This window comes from Dissoconium aciculare, assembly GCF_010015565.1.
Source record: "Dissoconium aciculare CBS 342.82 unplaced genomic scaffold K489scaffold_10, whole genome shotgun sequence".
Classification (NCBI taxonomy): domain Eukaryota; kingdom Fungi; phylum Ascomycota; class Dothideomycetes; order Mycosphaerellales; family Dissoconiaceae; genus Dissoconium; species Dissoconium aciculare.
In genome coordinates this window covers 955,273-974,884 of record NW_022984960.1, presented here as the reverse complement: position 1 = coordinate 974,884, position 19,612 = coordinate 955,273, and the positions used below count along the sequence as shown (strand labels likewise).

General features: G+C 53.3%; 7 protein-coding genes across 7 annotated transcripts; 6 read left to right on the top strand and 1 right to left on the bottom strand.

Annotated features, from left to right (window-relative positions):
• Positions 1-796: 796 nt before the first annotated feature.
• On the top strand, positions 797-2,074 carry K489DRAFT_372546 (carbohydrate esterase family 16 protein; the record flags this gene model as incomplete). Its single annotated transcript, XM_033603344.1, has 3 exons — positions 797-1,386; positions 1,445-1,593; positions 1,626-2,074. 3 exons carry the CDS (start codon positions 797-799, stop codon positions 2,072-2,074), a joined length of 1,188 nt encoding a protein of 395 aa, XP_033457850.1.
• Positions 2,075-3,870: 1,796 nt separating this feature from the next.
• On the top strand, positions 3,871-5,373 carry K489DRAFT_382747 (uncharacterized protein). The gene is made up of 4 exons (XM_033605451.1): positions 3,871-3,993; positions 4,101-4,322; positions 4,412-4,814; positions 4,907-5,373. Exons 2-4 carry the CDS (start codon positions 4,131-4,133, stop codon positions 4,918-4,920), a joined length of 609 nt encoding a protein of 202 aa, XP_033457849.1. The 5' UTR covers positions 3,871-3,993; positions 4,101-4,130; the 3' UTR covers positions 4,921-5,373.
• Positions 5,374-7,342: 1,969 nt separating this feature from the next.
• K489DRAFT_372544 (uncharacterized protein) lies at positions 7,343-8,311 on the top strand (the record flags this gene model as incomplete). Its single annotated transcript, XM_033603343.1, has 3 exons — positions 7,343-7,919; positions 8,116-8,226; positions 8,265-8,311. 3 exons carry the CDS (start codon positions 7,343-7,345, stop codon positions 8,309-8,311), a joined length of 735 nt encoding a protein of 244 aa, XP_033457848.1.
• Positions 8,312-8,868: 557 nt separating this feature from the next.
• On the top strand, positions 8,869-9,692 carry K489DRAFT_403378 (uncharacterized protein; the record flags this gene model as incomplete). The annotated part of the gene is made up of 2 exons (XM_033607084.1): positions 8,869-9,240; positions 9,301-9,692. Exons 1-2 carry the CDS (start codon positions 9,102-9,104, stop codon positions 9,690-9,692), a joined length of 531 nt encoding a protein of 176 aa, XP_033457847.1. The 5' UTR covers positions 8,869-9,101.
• Positions 9,693-12,715: 3,023 nt separating this feature from the next.
• K489DRAFT_412019 (putative cdc25-like protein tyrosine phosphatase) lies at positions 12,716-14,619 on the top strand (the record flags this gene model as incomplete). The annotated part of the gene is made up of 4 exons (XM_033607876.1): positions 12,716-12,963; positions 13,019-13,089; positions 13,144-13,381; positions 13,443-14,619. The coding sequence occupies 4 exons, from the start codon at positions 12,716-12,718 to the stop codon at positions 14,617-14,619; spliced, it is 1,734 nt and encodes a 577-aa protein (XP_033457846.1).
• Positions 14,620-17,260: 2,641 nt separating this feature from the next.
• Positions 17,261-17,835, bottom strand: K489DRAFT_302329 (uncharacterized protein; the record flags this gene model as incomplete). Its single annotated transcript, XM_033600452.1, has 2 exons — positions 17,261-17,379; positions 17,460-17,835. Coding segments are annotated over 2 exons (495 nt in total), but the record flags the coding sequence as incomplete, so codon positions are not given.
• Positions 17,792-18,566, top strand: K489DRAFT_382743 (uncharacterized protein; the record flags this gene model as incomplete). The annotated part of the gene is made up of 1 exon (XM_033605450.1): positions 17,792-18,566. A coding segment is annotated over exon 1 (208 nt), but the record flags the coding sequence as incomplete, so codon positions are not given.
• Positions 18,567-19,612: the final 1,046 nt, after the last annotated feature.

Below are 19,612 nucleotides of genomic sequence, written 5' to 3'. Positions count from 1 at the left end.
GACAAATCATCAGAACACTGCAACATGATTACGAAGACAGTCGATGCTGAACATTGACGGTCGCGGGGGCACCTACTTCCACAGCGGTCGTCGTGGAGATAAAAATGCGATCAGACCCTGCTCGCTGATCATTCACCATGCCCATTCCTTTGGGATAGATCGTGCGGTTAATGCAGACTACTGCGACAAGCGCGCAAACTATACTTTACGCCTCACTCTGCTCAGTTGGTCGGTTTCTAGAATATAGCAAGCCCACGACCATCCAATCACATACATCGAGACAACGGTAGAGGAGCGTGGACTCGAGCCTATGCAGACCACGATCGATCCAATAAGTCACCTGAAAGACAGACCAATAACATCTTGTGGCCGCACGAAGAGGCGTCAAATGTTGCCATCGAAGCACTGATTCTGTCGATCAGCCACCGTCATTGTCGGTACGATGTCGGACGAACTCTAATATGTCGTAGTGTCGCTGGTTATAAGCAAGCGGCCGAACGAGCTGCGGTCTGCAGGCTTTGAGCTCAAGGGCCGAAAATCGGTCCTGCATCTGTACGATTGGCCAAGAAACAAGGTTTTGCTACCACGCGCTGTCGCTGAGTCCGCTGCTCTATTTCGTGGAGAAATCAGGTGCACTGCGTGGCCACGCTCAGACTAAATCGCGCCATGACAGATGGCTGCAGAGACGTCCTTGATGGCAAAATCATGGCGCGAGCTCAAAGATTTAACAAGCCTGCCTCAGTCAATTTTCGCTCAAAGATGACTCTTCCTCGCCGTTCATCTCTGCATCGCAATTATGGAGCCCCTATCGAAACATGGCGTCATGGCTATCTCGAGAGTGTTCGGGATCACGCTCAGTCTGCTTCTCGTATACGAAGTCTACATCTACATGTGCTTCTTACTCGGCTCTCCAGCACACCAGAGCCTCTTGACGCACATTTGCTCGCATGACCGCCTACAGTCCTACTGCGGGATGGGCTTTCAACAGCAGCTCCGGGGAATGAGCAGTAATCGAACGGCCGATCGACCTTCCAGATATCTCTTCATATTTGGCGATTCGTATTCGAGCATCGAGTATAACGCCACGAATGGTGCTCAACCGACACTAGATAATCCTTTCGGAAATTCCGAATTCTCGGCTGCGACTGCTTACAAGGACGAGAAATGGATTGACACCATGTTCATGAAGTATCCTACTCGCAGCACCGTGGTCTATGACTTTGCCACAGGAGGCAACCTGGTGAACGTGTCACGTATGCCGGAGCCATTCACCTTTACGACAAATGTTCGACGCGACATGATCGACCAGGTCAACCATTTTACGCAGATTCAGAGCAAGATAGACTGGGCGGCTGCTGACAGCCTCTTCATAAGCTGGTTCGGAATGTAAGGCTCCACCTGCAGTGACGTGTCGAACTTAATCCTGAGACTGATCGATTTGCAGCAACGACATTGACGCCATCGCCGTGCTTTCAGACTTGGAAGTTGACGCGGCCAAGGATGTGTTATCGGCGGATGTCGGCGATTACTTCAAGCAGATCGCACACCTTTATTCGCTCGGCGCACGCAGATTTATACACGTCACGCCACCTCGTAAGTCCAGCTTCGTCGCCTTATCAGCCCAGTCCCACGGTCAACCTTTCTCTACCTCGACATTGGCTACCCTTCCGATCTTCTGCATTCCACTTTCACAACCTTCGTCGCGATGAAACGCTTCCGTCAAGCAGAGACTAACACGGTCGCCGCAGCGTTTGATCGTGCCCCCCTGTGGTCACAAATCGGCCGCGAGCGCATTCGAGAGATGGTCGCCCACTGGACCAGCGTGCTTCTGCGCGGGCACGAAAATTTCCAGCGTCAGCATAAAGATGTGAAGTCGGCCATTGTCGATCCTGCGCCCGTCTTTCATGAAATCCTCGATCATCCGGAACGGTACGGCGCGCCCAACAACACTTGCACCTCGATGCTGGAGGAGGATCACTGCCTCTGGCGGGATTCTTTACATCCGGGTTTGGCGATCCACCAGAAGATGGGTGCAGCCATGTTCGAATTGGTGCAGACGCTCGACCTGCTGTGATAGGAATTTCCCAGAGCAAAGGATCCTTATTCTCATGTGAACGTCTCAACTCCCGGTCGACTTCGTCTCGAATACACAAAGCCTGATGGTCCTGATCTCATCATTCTGGAATATTCTGTTGCACCTCGGACAACTCGATGCCCTTTCCAAACGCCTCGACAAAGCCTCCTGAATGTTGATCCTTCTGAGGCATCAGCATGAGAAGTGACCGCTACCAACTCCCCTCTGAGGCGTGGCACACAAGACCATGTGGCTGCGGGCGACGCGCAACGTCATTCGGCCAGCGCCAATCGAACGCTATCTCCAAGCGAGTGCAGACTTAGCGTGTCGATGCTGACGTACAGCCTGTACATATCCCTGTTGTGTACACTGGGAAGGCCTTCACATTGGAAATGATGTGCGATATCTGTCGGACGACTTTGCGGATGCAACTTCGCGTTGTCAGATTGTAAAGCACCTCACATATCTTGGGCCTACCCACTGGATCATGACGTCCTCGGGAATATTGCACGATTGGCGACTTTCGGGCTTGCGCATAAGACCTTGAATTATTCGACATACGGCAAGAATAGCAGAGCAATGAGCTATGGTCCTGCGGCCGGCAGTATCGGTCGAAGCAGAACTGCAGGAACACAGGTTATTCAACCGTCTTGAGCCATATTTCTCTGGTGTCCGTCGTGTGATGCTGTTGTTGGTCGTCGGCAGGGTCCAAGGAGTGTACTCGATCATTCAGAGCATGTTATCTCAGCACCGGTGTTGACTGGTAGGAGAGGACATACGTCTGCATGGCCATGCAAGGCGATAGTCAGGATATGGAACAGATTGGCGGTAGCACTGCTCCGATGCAACGATTCCTCGGTTCACCTGGGCAGCGATGCATGAGCTGGGCATGACACGGCAGTAGTTTGGCTTCATGTCGACGATGCCAAGACCTCCCCTAAACCAACCCAATCACCCATCATCCTCGACCTTCCAGGCCCGATATCTCCAACACGAACCCGAATTTGGCCAAACTCCATCGACATCCACAACCCCGTTCACCAACCCACAATCTAACACAAGGTCGCCAACCACCTTCGACCCGGTGTAACCTCTCTGCCGTCCAGATCCCATCGTGTTGGCTGCAATGATGCCATCGGGTTGTGCTACCCTATTTGGAAAGCAGCGGTGTCCTCTGCTAGGCGGTTTGGTGATAACGTGAGCGAAGCATGTGGACAAGCAATCCATGGGCCCATGTCGTCGCTATTCGATATTTCTGTCGGGGTTACGTTGCTGTGGAATGGAGTCCAATCAATAGATTGTGCTACGAAGGATGACGAAGAGTCTTCCTAGACTTTCCTTGTGCACAATCCCCCCCGGCTGCGGAGCCATCATGAAAACACATCGTGCGGCTCGTCAAGGGGATGACGGTGCGACTGATCAGGGAACTCGATTCTTATCCCCAATGCTCTATCAAAGTGGTCAATGCAGAAGTACTGATGTCAGAGATGAAACACGGCTCATGATGACTACATCTGAAACTACTATCAGGGTCATGAGCGGTCATCATTGAGTTTTGTTCCTTGCAGACATGTGGAATCTGCACGTAGTTGAATTGAAACATCAGCGACATGATTACTTTCAAACACTTCATCAAGTGTAATCCCATAATCATTAAGAATACTTTACACTCAAGCACGACTAACCTCGAGAGAATGTCGTCTTGCTTTGGTGCCATCATGTTCCGTGCAAAAGCAGCTGGTGGGCGAGCGTCACACACCGGGGAAACGATGATGTCGTTACATCTACGTCACCATTCACGCGGGGCTTTTGCAGCGCCCGCCATCAGCAGCATCAAGAACTACACGACTACTAATACTCGATATTCATCTCTCTCCACAGCTCATCGTCGCATTATCCCATCGTCTACCAAATCAATTGTGAGTGGTATTCCAATCGGCCTCTTGTGCCGTGAACGAAGCAGTGTTGGTGGTTCAGGGCCACTGCTTGTTGGGATGAGACGATGAACTGACGCAATCGTTATCAGACCCATTCTCAGATACGCTCCACCACCAAAATGTCTTTCAGCAACGCCGACACTGGTTCAAAGACCGCCGACCCTTACACGGCAAAGAACAAGGATGAGCCCTCGCTCAAGACCAAGGTCGAGGACTTGATCCAGTTCGCGGAGAAGAGCAAGTTCTGTCTCCTCACCACCATCACACCGGACGGTCAAGTCGCCACTCGATGCATGGCATTGGCCGGCAAGGTAAGCTCTCGCCGAAAAATATCGACATGCTTGTGGGGATCAGGCGGATAGCGTTGAGAACTGTGCTGACGAGGATTTCGCCATCACAGGAGAACAACGGAATCGACTTCATCTTCCACACAAACACCGAGTCTGGCAAGACAGACGACCTCGACGCCAATCCCCAGGTCAACTTGGGATTCCTGAACTCTAGCGGCGAGTGGGCATCAATCTCCGGCAAGGCCAAAGTCGTGACGGACCGCGAAGAGGTCAGGAAGCACTACTCTGAGCACCTCAAGGTCTGGCTCGGCGACCTTGGTGATGGCAAGCACGATGGTGGCCCAGAGGACCCGCGCATCGGCGTGATCAAGGTGCACTCCAACACAATCCAGTATGCCACCAGCCGCCGCAGCGCAATTGGCGGCGCTGTTGAGCTCGTCAAGAGCTACGCTACTGGCGAGACCGCTCAAGTCAACAAGCTCCGACACATCAGCGAGCAGGAGCTGGAACAATGTGAGTCCCGTTATCCTGAACGCTGCCACGCAGACTGGTTCATGTGTGATCGTGATTGTGGTAACCATGGCTAATGCGATGTCATTTTACAGGGCGCTCGTCATAAGCGTTATCAGCCAGCCACTGCCGTCACACAATAACCAGCCAGCTCTTTGTCGCATCGACCACGGAGGACAGCACCAGTGAGTTGGCCAGCTGCCGTTTGAACCACAACGATGGGGCATCGCGAAGATGTTGAAAACGAGGACCGATGACATTGGCAATCAGCCATTAGGTCATAGCCGCTTCACGCGCAAGGACATATGTGCATGTATACCGAAACGAAGACAATGACGAAAGTTTGCATGACCGTGAGCAGTGTCCGTGTGATTACCGTTTGACGTTGGAGCAGAATGACAGACGTACGGGATCACATACCATCAACAACACGTGCCTTCCAGCGCAAATCATGAACTGTGACGCGATCGAGTCATGCTGCCGGACGAACGATCGTCAAACGAAGTTTCGTTCGCTCGAGGTGCCGGCAGTCATCATTCGTATCGACAACATACGCCCGAGAGATAGATAGGCATGCCTCGAGCATGGACTCTCGGTATTCCCAGATAGTGGTCATGTCCGAACAAACACACGACTCGTGAAAGGAAAAATATTGATTGGTCGCGAATCGATCGATTTGGGGAATTTTCATCTTCGGGTCCGCGCGGTTCCTGCGTGAAAAAATGTCTTTTCCTCCTGTAAACCGCGATACGAACCGCTGGGTCCAAAGGGACGACAAATGAACACTTTCTTATTACATTACGAGCCGTGGGATGCGCAGTCGATCGATCGAAATGCTGGGTGCCCAGGTGGTCATCGATGCAGGTTTAAAGCTTAGGGGCATCGAGAAGTGTTTGGCGCATCGAGCAGGTGTTCGGTAGACACGGCAGCGGTGCGAAGAATGACGGAAGGTTCCAACCGCTCTCTCTCAACCAAGAATTTCGATGGCACACAGCTCCCGCTTTCCTCTCCGGCCATGGCAATTTGCAATATCACCTGGGCATGATTGTCCCATTTACCGATCGGAACCCACGCCGTCCGCGAGGAACAATGACACCCCACTGTTGAACTGGTTTGCCCATCATCATTACCGACCGTGTGTCGATGGTCGATGGTCGATGTATACAGTACTTCACGTCTCCGCTGTCTAGCAGGTAATCTGAGCAGCTGCCGCTCGTGCCTTTCGGTGCATCGCGATGCCTAGACCGATGAATCCCCGGCGCCGAAATCTATTGAATGTCCGTCCATTCATCCTCCGCGCCGCCGCCGCACCGCCCACCTCCCAAAAAACCGTACATGCGTACATATACGATGGAGCGCTTGTTTCGATTTCTTCATGATGAACTCATAGTTTGAACTTCCACGTTTCCCACTTGCATGTACGACCAGCGAATAAAGACGTCATAATCCAAAAAGCGATGGAAAGCAATGATGGGATATTGTGTCGCTGTGTGACAATCGATCGATCTATCCTGCTATTGCCGTGCTTCGGCCGGACTTTTGCGCGTGTGCATCAGCGTGCGCGACCATGCAAATGCCACTTCGGGCGTGAGTGTGTGTAGATCTCTGAGAGGAACAAGCCGGTGTGATTTCGTCGGGCGTGTGATATCACGTGCAGCCGTGACAGCCTCGCATTGTTTACCCAACACGACTTCGCGTTACCCCGCCATACATTGCTGCTGCTGCTCCTACTGGAACACACTCCCAGGGCTAGAAAGACCAACTCCTCCTCCACCCTGCTGTCCGCAATCATCCGATCATATCCCGCAGCCAACAGATGACAGATACGGCGCAGCAGGAGGAGCAGCTGACAAAGAGGCACAACTCCTCCATCGTCGACATGCTATAGGGCTGGATTCTTTGTGGCGTTCAAAAGTGCAAATTAGGGGTGACCCCCAACAAGTGCAGCACGCAATCCATCGCAGTCCGTGTGTAGCGGGCATCCAACAGGACGCCTCGAGGTCGTCGTCGCCCGTGAGGTCCGATAACGATGTCCGTCTCACCATCCCGATCAGGCCTCTGCTTGGCCAGAAGGACCACGAAGCGAGGGAGGGGTGGACGGACGCTTCTGGGCCGCAGCACTTCTCTTCTCCAGTGACAACCCCAGGAAAGAAAAAACAGATCGTACATGTAGCACGTGCACGGGCAAATCATCCCGTCTATCGCCATATCTGCTGTGCCCCAATCCCATCCTCACCGCCGCCGAGATGAGTGCGTGAGCGAAGTGGGTCCCCATCGTTGTGGTGTTGCACTGAACATTCCGTTCCTGGCCCTGGAGGAGATCGTGGATGCGTTTCGTACGAGCCTGGTTGTTGGGGCGATGAAGGATCACATTTCCATCGCATCATCACCAAGAGTGGCATCGCCATCACCAGCAACAGCCGAAGAATTAAAAATGCCCGGGTGTGTTGCACCAATAGCATAATGCATATTGTCCGAGGCCAGTGTAGTGGCTAGATAGCTCCTCCAATTTGTGCGATTGCGGACGAATTATGCAACTCGGAATGATAGTCGCCCCTCACGGCCCGTCCACGGCAGTAGAAATACACATGAGACACGCTCCGCTAACCAATGCAGCTCGTCGGAGGGAATGCCAGCTAGAATCATGCGAGCTGCAGGGCGAACAGGAACTGGAACCATTAGCGACTGCGCATGACGTCGTGCAATGCATGTCCATTGTCCTTCGGCGGGATGGGAATGCTGAGCATCACGATGGCGGCCTCGCTCCATCGCTGATTGCCAAGGAAAAGAAAGAAGCCGCTGCGCGAATTGACCCGAGGTCGAAAGCGTCTGTCGAAAAGGGTGAGCGAGATCTTCCCGCCTGCATCTCACCTGTATCAGGTCAGCACAAACGGGCCAGCCAGCCAGCAGCCCACGCGCGCGGGCCAAAGCAGCGAGCAAGCATGTCAGCACAGAACTGCAATAGGCCGCGCGTTGACTCGAACTCGACCTCGACTGATGACTGTGCCCGTTTGCTCCTCCCACTCCGCCGAAAGACGCCGCCGCCGCCCGCCGTGACCGGCGACAATGAGAGGTCGGCCAAGGAACAAACAGATGCTCGAGGGCCCTGTGCGTCGACACGAGGTGCGGGCGCGCCGGGGCGGCAGCGGCAACGGGTTCACATTGCGCGACCAGGATTGATCGTTGGGGTGAGGGCGAGGAGGGAAAACAGCAGTCGACAAACGGTGGACGGAGATCATCCGGCCAATGGCAGGCGGAATGGAGGATGATACATTGAAATTTGTACTATGCTACGACATGACAGTGTCTATTCTATCGAAGCTCGTCTGTCTGGGCAATACTAATCTCACGTATCTGGATAATCGTGGTGGGGCGCCTGCCCGCTCGCCGGCTTCTGCTGCTACTGCTGCTTGTTGTTTGTTGTTTTGTTGCTTTGTACTGCTGCTACCCCAGATGCACGTCTTGCTTCACTCGTGCATAGCTTATCCAACCTCACCTGATCGTAGTGGCGTAGAGCACCAGAGACTGTATAGAGAGCTACGGAGTAATCGTATATTAGATACAGATTCATCCACATTGTGAACCATGAACCATTTCCAACATTGGGGCTCTGGGGAGTGGTGTGGGCCTCGTTACGAAATAAGCTCCCGTCCGCACGTTGTGCTAGCGCCCCGACCGTTGGATTATCAGCGCGCTGCCATGGCTCAATTCGGCGCTGGTTGGCGAGCGCCGCGATGATCTGGGCGTGTAGGGAGATTATGAGCGTCAGGCCAACAGGCTTGATTCGGTCCCGCCCTGGGGCGACTGCCACAAAGATTCCTCGCATCCCATCGATGAAGCACCTGGGCAGGGTTGGAACGTGCTAGCGGCATGACGACAGGCCGAGAATATAACACTCAAAGCTGGAGGGAAAGCGTCACGAGTCCGAATCGCACGGGTAGAGCCTAAGCTACGACTCCTGTCACGCCACGATCGTCGCGGCAACGTGAAAGTTTCTGCACAGGGAAGAACATGTATTTTAGGACCATGTGTGGACCAGGAGGTGTTCATCATGCTTCTGTGTCAGATGATACCGGTGGATGCCTTCGTTCTTTTTATTTTTCGAAGATGCAGTATGTACTTTATTCTCGAGGGGTGTTGCATCATGTATGTGGGACGCAGGAGACAGGGTGCGAGGTCACTGTATCCACTGTACCTACCCCATAGACACGTGAGGTATATGCACGAGACCGATCCGAGGGAATGCAGGTGGTAGGCATGGTAACCGTGTATTGAAACGACAACATAGCAATGCCGAAGCTGGCAGCATTGATGGGAGATGAGGATGAATCACTGAGGACAATGCCGGATACCGTGTGCTGCTGTACGAAAGGATTTGATATAGCCTTTGCAGGGTATATGCATTTGGAGGTGTCACTGTCGTGCGCAGGTACGAGTCTCGGACGCAAGCTCCACTGACCTATAGCATTGTCTCATGCCGGGATTACAGTATGCGGTGGGGTCAAGCAGCAAGCCCTATGCGTCTCGTCGTCGAGTAGGAATCTTTCAACTCATCCGGCCGGCTGGCACAGACGGCTTACATGCTTGGCTGCTGCTGGCGGGCTGACGACGACCAACAATTGCGGCGGACCTCGGGGCGGCAAACAGGATGAAAGGAGTATTGAAGGTCATCATCATCACCATCACCATCAGTGCTCATCATCGCGCATTGAACCCGGGATGGAAAAAGAATGTGCACGCAAGAAGCATGTCCGGCATCCGAGCGTGTCGACCAGAATAGCATACTCTCATCACAAGTCCACAACGGTCGACGTGATATCCACGCTCGCCAAGGTTTGTCGCATGGTCCAGTACTGGAGAGAGGCTCAAACTCGGCCGTGATTGATGAGAAACAAAGTGATGATCGTCGGTGCTCATACCCTCCATGCTGCGAATCAGAGTGCGGTTGGACGTCCACACCCTCGCCTACGTATTGACCAGGATATGCATGCATGCGAGATCTCATCATTCGCATCTGGGTCCACTCGCGTCCTGCTGCGCCGTATCGGTGACAGTCTCGCATTGGCTCGGCGGGGGCCATTGCATTAGAAGACATGTAAAGCATAGGCGTGCATGTGCATGCGCTGCATGATGCCATGCTGCTTGAGCTTCCCGCCGCTATTCCATTATGCTATGGGTTGCTGTTCCAACCATGGGACAGCATCACAAACCGGGAAATCCTGCTGGGCGTGCTTATCGCATTCCATTGCTGTGGATTTTCGGATGTAGAGCGACTGGCTGAGAGGATACTAAGAATGCTGCGGTACGTAATCCCTCATCATGGTCGTACTCGAGTTCACGGTACATTGGAAGACTCATGACACCCGGCGATCGATGGTCAGGGAATTGTTCGGTGGAGACGAGACCGACGGGACGTTACCATGGGGTGGAGTCGTAGCGGATAAGCGGACAGGCGACGACGGGACAAGGGAAGCAAGTGCACGAACATGAGTTGAGACTCTCTCATATTCCCTCTCTACGTTCATCACCGGACATGGGGAGGACCGCATGCGCTGTCCACCAGGATGTACGTAGATTAGGTGAGATGTGCCCTGCCGTTACGGTCCGACAGAGACTGGTAATTAACAGTTTTGTGCCTCGTTTTGTTGCCCTGCGCTTCATGCCGTGCAACGGTCGGACGGTTGCATGCCGCACGGACGGAGTTTTTCTTTGAACAGAACGATTGCTGTCAAGTCAGATATTGGTTGAGCGTGCAGATAGATGAGACGACAACGCTGGACGGATGAAATGATAAAACACAGTTCATTGATGCCGGGAAAGACAATGTCACACGAGGGAAATTACCAGGATTTCGGATAGAACCACAATCATATTAATGAATGTATCACTACAGCGTCGACTTCTCCGCCGGCGGGACAGTCCATGTTGGTGGTGGGTTGATGAGGCGAGCAATCCTGGATCACACGCTATCGTCCCGACTGACTACAGCGATAACCGTCGCCTGTGCTACTCTACTACGACGACGACGAGGACGACGGCGACGACAGCGCGCGACAACGTTGGCCGTCGCTCGCTTGCCCATTTGTTCGAACAGCGGGCACTTGTCCAGACCGGGTGCAGTCCAGTCGTGCGTGCCTGTCCTTCCATCACAACTGTCGCCCAGGTCAGCAGCGCTGTTGCTCGCTTGGTCACTTGCTCACTAAAGGCTCCTCCTTCTCTGTGCTGTGCCTCTCGGCGGCTCCGATTTCGATTTCCAGTGCAGGTCCGGTGAGCACAGGCAGGGCGGACGACGGCAACGAGACAACGGTTTTCTCACCTTTCCCCTGCACCGACCCTCCCTCGGCACATCGTCGCTCACTTTGTTCATCGCCAGTGGTGAGATCGTGCATCAGCGTTGCTGGAGATCGTAGAGAGACAAGCAGACACACGCACCACCATCAAACAACATTGCGGGAAGATTGCAGCATCGTCATTGAGCATCGACGTCGTTAATTATCATCGCCATCGCCGGCGTCGTCGTGCTTTCCAACTTTTCCCCCTACAGCGTGGTGGAGGTCGTCGTCGTCGTCAAGTCCCCCGGAGATCGAACAACAGCACACTGCCATCATCCCGCATATACATCATATCCACTATCCGTGAGCGCGCGCGTGTGTGTACCTGTGTGTGTGTGGGCGTGCGAGCGACTGTGCCCGCTGGACGTGCGTTTGTTCGCTGCTTATGATAGGTATGCAATCCTCGTCACTCACCTAAACCAATCCGAGCCAACGCACCACCCTGCCCGCCTGCCCATCCATCCCTACACCACCACTATCTCGAATCCGCCGTCTGCGACAAGGAAAAGCAAAGAGTGTCATCAGAAGGTCTCTCATGAGGAGTGCGGAAGCGTTGCAAGCACGACAGAGGCGGAATCCTGGCAGATGCTCCAGCATTGCCATTGAGAGTCTGTCATTCGCTATATCGCAAGCGCTCCCCAAGTGGAACTACTGTAAACTTTGACTTTTCCGCTCTCGCTCCACCACTACACCACACCATCACACCACCTCCACACCAACATCTCCCTCCCACACCCCAAAAACCTTGGAAGTCATCATAGTCGAGAAGCGACAAGCCCTTCCTGCAAGTGCGGGCACTATCTTCTACCACAGCAACCATCATCATATACGCCGACGCCGATAACCTTGGAATGCCTCTTTTGCTGGTCGGCTTTTGACTTAATCTATTAGGAAGCTCAAGCTCTCGGTGCATATCCAGAACCTCATCATCATCATCACCACCACCACCACCTTTACCTGCATCTTCACACACCTCGTCCCGCTGTCCATACAACGCCAATTCCATTCCACGGTACTGAAGGATTTTACCTGCTGGCTCGACAACTCACTGGACTACATCTCAACCACATTGTCCCGCTCTGCACCTTCGCCCTGCAGCAGCTGACCTCTCGAACTCCGCCCTAGAAGATCTTCGGCCCTTGCATCGGACTCGTGGAGCTCTCGGTCCGCCAGGCACGCCGTCACCTATTACTACAACAACATCCCTCTGCCGTGGTTTCAACCTGAGACCGAACGACATCCTGGCCACGGGAATCGAGTCGATCTGACCTATTCAACGACATCTGGACTTCGCTGGGACCATGCTTGGGTGTTAACAGAGCTTATCGACGTCACGGCTGGGAATACGAATATAGTCGTGGACATTGCTCCTGACATTCGTCTCGGACAACACAACCCATTGGATTCAACTGCATCATATTGGATTGCTCTCTCGTCCGGTCTGAGATCACCAATCATCGACACTCACCACGCCTCTTGGGTATATCACTCCCACGACTTCGTGTGGAATCTGTTCGAGTCGACCAGTGGATATTGCTTCAAAGTATTCTACCATTGAACATCCTGCCCAGCATGGAGTTCTCTTCGCCGCTCGCTGCTCTACGCCCGCAGCCGTACCAATCTTGGGCTTTTGGAAATGACTTTCCAGCTTCCAGGACCATGTATGGTGGTTGTGGCGTTGTCAACTTCGATTTCCGCAACATGAGCATGCACCAGAAGCCTCTAAGACAGGACTACTTCACCACGCGACCTGTCCGCGGCTCGTCACCGACTGCTACTCTTACAGCGGATCTCAGTGCTAACTTCCACATCGATCAAAGGTACAACAACTCTACCCTTCGTACTATACTTGACTTCATGCTGATATGACGATAGCCCACAAGCACCTACGCCTCGGAGGTCGCTCTTCACAAGTGATCTGCTCAATCAGCGTACAGAGAACCATGGTGAGTAGTACAATATCAAATTTGACAACAACCATACTGACTGGCTCGGGAAAGGTCAACTCGACACTCCGCCGATTGCGATCGAACCTGCCATGACTCCCCCGATTCCTTCTTCATCTCCCTACTTCGACTCTATGGACATCTCGCCCCTGCCGCACAAGCTTCCCCACTTTGTCGCTCAGATCACCCTTCCTTCGCCGACGCCGGATTGCATGGACTTCCCGCTACTGGACCCGACGGAGACGCCGAACATGCTACCTGTACAGCCTCCGCCGTTCCTCCAGCTTCCTGAGTATGTTTTCATCGTAGCGCTCTCATATTTTCTGTTCCTCTATTCTGACATGCGCTGCTAGACGGAGACGACCTGTCACACGACCTTCTCTCTCACGACCGAAGGCTGCTTCTGCCAACAACATTCTCCTCAGACCAAGTAGCGCTGAAACACAGGTCTCGCCTTTCCGCTTCGGCAATGTCGCATCCAGTGGCTCATCAAGTCCATCGATGCCTATTGTGCTAGACAGCTTCACTGAATCGCCTGTTGACGACCTCGTTCAGACGTCGAACATCGGCTCTATGCTCCCGCCACCGCGCCGACCTACAGTTGGCACCTCGAGTCGGTGCAATGGCTCGCCTTCATCCGGACACATTCGCAAGCCTTCTGGTGGCAGACCTGCTTTCGTACGACCTCAGAGGAAATTGATCCGGAGATCCTTGAGCATGTTCCAGCATCCCACTGACGTTATGAAGGAGGAGCAGGCTGCCTTCGAGCGCCAGCCTAGTATGCCCTCCTCCATCATGGACATTCAGCAAGAATATGTTCCCAAATTGCCGAGCTTTGTTCCTGAAGGCGAGCCAGACAGCCTTCCTCGCATCACCCCCGAGACGATGGCGGATGTGCTCGATGGTAAATTCAGCGCTCAGTTCGCTCAGACTCGCGTTATTGACTGCCGCTTTGAATATGAATACAACGGTGGTCACATCACCGTTGCAGAAAACCACAATGACAAGGAGCATCTGGCAGCAAAGCTCTTCGATGGCACGATGCCAGCAAACTCCCTCCTCATCTTTCACTGCGAATACTCCGTCCACCGCGCACCGCTCTCTGCCAAGTTCATCCGCAACCACGATCGCAAGGTCAACGCTGCCCAATACCCCTTGCTCACTCACCAAGAAATGTACGTCCTCGATGGCGGCTACAAGGGCTTCTACGAGCGCTTCCCAGAGAAGTGCGAAGGCTCATACGTGGAGATGAACGACGAACGTCACGAACTCGCCTGCGAGCGAGGCATGGCCAAGGTCAAATCTCAACGCCAAAAGCTCTTCCGACACTCGACCTTCGCGTTTGGTGACACCGCCGGTCACGATGCCGAGATGGAAGATTCACCTTCGGCACCCAGCGGTGCTGCTGGTCGCATGGCATTTCGGAGTCACAGCTCGTTCGAAATGGGCTCATCGCCATCCTCTTTTGACAGCTTAGCTGTCGCATCGCCGCTGGGAAATCCCTTCCAGCGACGCTTGGCATCATACTAAATTTATCCCTGCCCCCGGGATACACATAATCACATCAGCATGTCACTTCCGACCGCAAGCTGCACCACAACCAGCGCTTGCCATGCCACATCATGCCGTACTCATACAACGGTAAACGCAAACACACACATCACATCTCATACATGCGTGATCACGCATCTTTCCAGTTTCCTTGTCTTTCGATAGACGCCGGCCAGACTTACAGCCATGGCGAACGTTTTCTTGTTTCAGGTATTTTGGTCACATCTGGGGCATGGCGTTAAAATTCCCCTGTACTACGGTGCAGGGATGAGATGGCGTTGGGAATTGTTACTTACTACAACTGATTAATTCTGGACGATTGCTCGGATTTTCTCGCCGCTCGCCTTCTTACGGGGCTCAGCTGGACTTTTGGTTCATTACTTTTTTCCTTAATGGCGTTCAAGCGAAGCATGCACCTTTCGCACAGAACATGTTCTCATTTTCCCTCTCCCTGTCCTCCTACTACTGTCTTAGATTCTCCTCCCTGCGGGACAAGCTCTTACTCGCACAGTACTCGGCCTGCTGTGGCCCACATCTCGTTTTTCTTCTTACAATTTGTCACTTTCTGCGACCTCTCACATATGTCTGAGAGAGGCGCCTACAAATACCCCAGCGTTGCATTTTCAGCACCTTTTCCTCTGTATGCGCGGATCGTTCGAGGGGAGGGCTGTCTGTCTTGTCTGAGAATAGTGAGCAGCGTCATCATAGGACGACATAATAAATAATTCATCTTCTCTATAGGGATCTCCTATAAATTGCAACCCCCTGTAGTCGTGGCTGTCTCTCTCTCCCTCGCTAAATAATATGACTTCTTTGGAGAAAATACTCTAGTCGCCTTCTGAGGTCCATGTCTCGTTGTCTCTCTGCACTGTGCTCGGACTCGTCGATATCTTCTACGAGCCCTTGCATCAACACTGCTATCTTTATTCCGCGGGGGCGATACCCACTCGTGCTCATACTCTCTCCCCCATCATCCCTCCCTCCCTCTTTCCGCCCCCACCGATCTGGGAGAGGCATCCCTGCGATTTCCACTGGCGGAGGAGATCTCGAGCTTTTCTCGAGATCCCTTCTGTACCGCGGAAGCACACATATCCCACCGAATCAAAGTTTCCATATAACAACGCGATGACGTGTCGCAAGAACATGCGATACGATAGAGGCTGACACACCGGTCCCATGGGACGGACGCACCTACGTCGGAGCATACATCCCTCGCGTCGCGCACCGCCATGCAGGGCTCCGACGAGGCGTCGGACCCATTCAGGAATACCTGGGTAAGGGTGGAGCCATCCTACCAGATCGGTGGACTTTTCCCTACTGCTGTGGTGGAGGAGGAGCAACAAGGGTAGTCCGGTACATAATGAGACGGGATGGATCCTACCCACACTCGGATTCCTCTTCTCTCCCAGTAAGATGAGAAAAAGCATCCGATGGGTAGCGCTTTCCAAGGGGCGCAGGACTGGGGTCGGAGAGAGGACATCTCCAGTCGTTCCTGTGCATGTAGCTGAATCACGCTTGGGGGTCGGTCCACCATACGGGACCGAAACTCGTTCGTCGTAAATGATGGGCTTCTGCTGAACGAACGTATATCGTTGTGGGGTTATGACGATGCGCAACCCTAATGACTTCACCTCGGCCGTTGTCCCTAGCAGCACATCATCATGACAATCGCATTCGACTTTGACGTTCCCGATCACCTTTAATGATATGGATGGTATGTTTGGGTGATTGACTGTGTTGTCCATACGCGCCGTAAGAATTGCTTCAGTGTAGGTGAGAGCAATGAAGTCGCGTGTAAAGGAAGTAACGCAGCGGTTTCTCAACGTCGTGTCACCCACACTGAGGTCATCTGTCTCGATGCACGAAATGCTTCTGAATAGTCATCACATATATGAAAGAATGAGCAGGAATCTGAATCTGACAATGAATTACATATCTATGTTGCAGTCGCGGTCGTAAAAACAAATCATGAGGTGCCGGCACTCAATTCCAATCGCTGTCAAAAACTCGCCTCACCCGCACCCAGAATTCAAGCGCGGTCAAGCGACCACACAAATGACAGAATGGAAACGCCATTGGCAGCAATGTAAAGAAGATCCGGAGAATTCGCGAGATCGCTCAGGCCGGATGACTCGGCTTGATCGAATGCGGATCGAAGACGCCGCCATCGTCATCGCTGTTGGGGAACGTGCAGACCGCCGTGCAAACGGCGCTGGGTATCCGCCACGTAGTTGGTCATCGGAAATAGCCGTTGTAGTCATAAAGCTTCAGATGTGGTGAGGTTCCGGACCATAGGACATGATGTCCTCGATCGAGTAGATCCGGCAATGAAGCTCACTGCCCTGATATGCTTCCTCTACTTGGTGGCCTTCTTGGCCTCGCCCTTGAGCTCCTCGGCCTTGCCCTTGGCGTCACCCTTGAGCTCCTCAGCCTTGCCCTTGGCTTGCTCGCCGGCGTTCTGAGCGTCACCCTGGAGCTGTTCGGCCTTCTGCTGACCAGCCTTGGACAGCTCGTTGAACTTCTCCTGGCCGGCCTGAGCGTACTTGCCGGCAGTGTCCTGGGCCTCCTTAAGGTAGTTGGAGCCCTTCTTCTTTCCCTCCTCGTACTTGGGGCCGAGGAACTCGGCGACAGTCTGGAAGAAGTCTGAGGCGATCTTCAGCTCAGTGCAGACAAGGGCGAGCACGCCAGTAACGACACCGCCGCCACGGCCGTTGTGCTTAGCAGTCTTGGTGTACTCATCTGTGGTTCAGAAGACGGTCATCAGCTTAGAGTTCCCGACCGCGTTTGACACGATCCCATATCGAACTGCTTCTACTTACCGCTGTAGGTGCTGCTGACGTAGTTGTATGGCCAGAAGACGTAGCTCTTGCTGGTCTCGATGATGGTGTTGGTGTCCTTGGTGACGATGGGGAAGTGGTTCTCAACGCGCTCGAGGCCAGATGTAGCGAGCTCGTCAGCCTTTTGGACGTAGGGCTTGGCGTAGCCGTAAGGAGTCTCGAGGTAAGGCTCAACAGGCTTGCCGAAGCGTGCGTAGACGCCGTCGGCGACCTCGAGCGACTTCTTGCCGTAAGGGTTGGCCTTGAAGTTCTTGATGCCCTCGTCGACGGCGGGCAGCGAAGCAAGACGGTCGATGAACTGGGACGAGGTCTTCTCGCCGTTGGTGGTAGCGTGAGGCATTTTGGCTGAATGTTGCAGGAATGGTCAGTTACGGTGTTTGTAGCTCGTGGCTGTTGACAAGATAGTGAGAAGGTTATGAGGTATGCGGAATGTGAAAGGTACAAGGTGGGCTGCAAGGATTTTCGTGACTGTAGATCACTAAATGGCAGACGTGTGTCACCAGAACACAGCATCCAAAAAACATCCCGCGTTGCAGGCCCATTTCTCTTGGCCTACCCGGAAACAAGTGCCGGTTCCGAAGGTAATTGATGATGACGTTTGATTGGATGATAGGAAAGCCACAGCAGGAGCTTGAAAGCTTGGAAACTGGGAATGGGAGGGTGTATGTAGATACAGCCAATCTGTATAGCTTTGGAAAACATTACGGGAAAGAGCGTGTGCTGGTGCTTTTTGCTGTGGAAATTTTGGCAGTTGCAGGAGCCAGCTTCGCGCAAATCACCTCTGTGGGAGAGATGATGTAGTGCAAACGGCTTTTCCCCTCCGCGAGCCATGGGCTATCTGTTGCGCGCTGGGCTGTAGATTTGTGACTTACCTTGTGGTATGTGAGAAATCTCGTGAGAAAGGGAAGATGTTCTGCTTGCTGATGGGCAATCTAGAAATGCGGTTGCGTCAGAAGTTTGCTTCTTGTGTCATGCGTAGTCGCAGCGGAATTCGCATCGTTGGGACTGTGTGGGTCACGTACGAATTCACAGATTCAATGTCAGAGTGGTCAAGTGTATGAGCAGCGATTAGATGAAAGGACGATCGTGGGAAGTGAGAAGGATATTGTAAGAGAAGAGGAGGAAGAAGAGGAGGAAGAGGAGGGGAAGAGAAGGGTAGATAGGCCGGCAAGGAGGAGTGAGCGCATGGCAATGGGAGCCGGAGGAGCCATGAGGCAGCAGGACGTTGAGGCAGGTGAAGGCTGTCTGCGTGAGTGAGTGAGAGTGGAGTGCGTGTGAGTGTGGTCGGTCAATGCGGCCGTAGGGAAGAGGCCTAGCTAGCGGGATGGAAACAAATCGGACTGCACGATGCCATAGAGGTTACTTCTTCGTGCATACCGGCGCGCGGTATACATGCAGTACCTACGGAGATGCCACTACAACAAGCACCAGACTAGTGAACGGAACCTGTACCGAACCTGAGCCATGGCGAGGGCCCTTTATCTGCGTGGGCAAACCTATGGTTGACACGGGCGGCAGAGTGATGCATATGACATTGAATACCCAGAGAGGTATGATGACGACCCTGGATAGGAAGAGGTAGCGCCCACGGCGACCTGGTTCTTGGACGGCGCGGATCTTCTCTACACAAATGGGAAGCATCGCAAATCCTTCCGATGCGTTCCAAGGTTACATACGTGAATCAACATCTCATCACACGAAGTAGTCTCTGACGACGACAGCCAACGATGCATGCATTCATTTCTCATCCTGGTCCGGTTGAGCGTGTATTAATCACGCAAGCAGGACGGATGCATGTGTAAGCCTTCTGCATATGTGGGGTACCATTATTACACGCCATGTCACGATAATTGTGATGCATAACGGAATGCCCACAAACATGCGACAACTTTCCGCATGTCGCCTAAGACCACCGAGTGGAAGGGCGGCACGGCATGTCAAAAGGCACAGCAGCAATGACTTTCCCAATAACACCCATAGATGGTGCTATTGAATAATAAGCGCTGTTGACGATGAAGGTTTGGCAGTGCAGATGAAGAGCTGGAGTCGGAGCTTTGTCACGTCACTCCACCTGGGCAGGCAATCAGTGACGAAAGCCCTGATGAGCGGACTGCTTTCACGGGACCGCTCTGGCA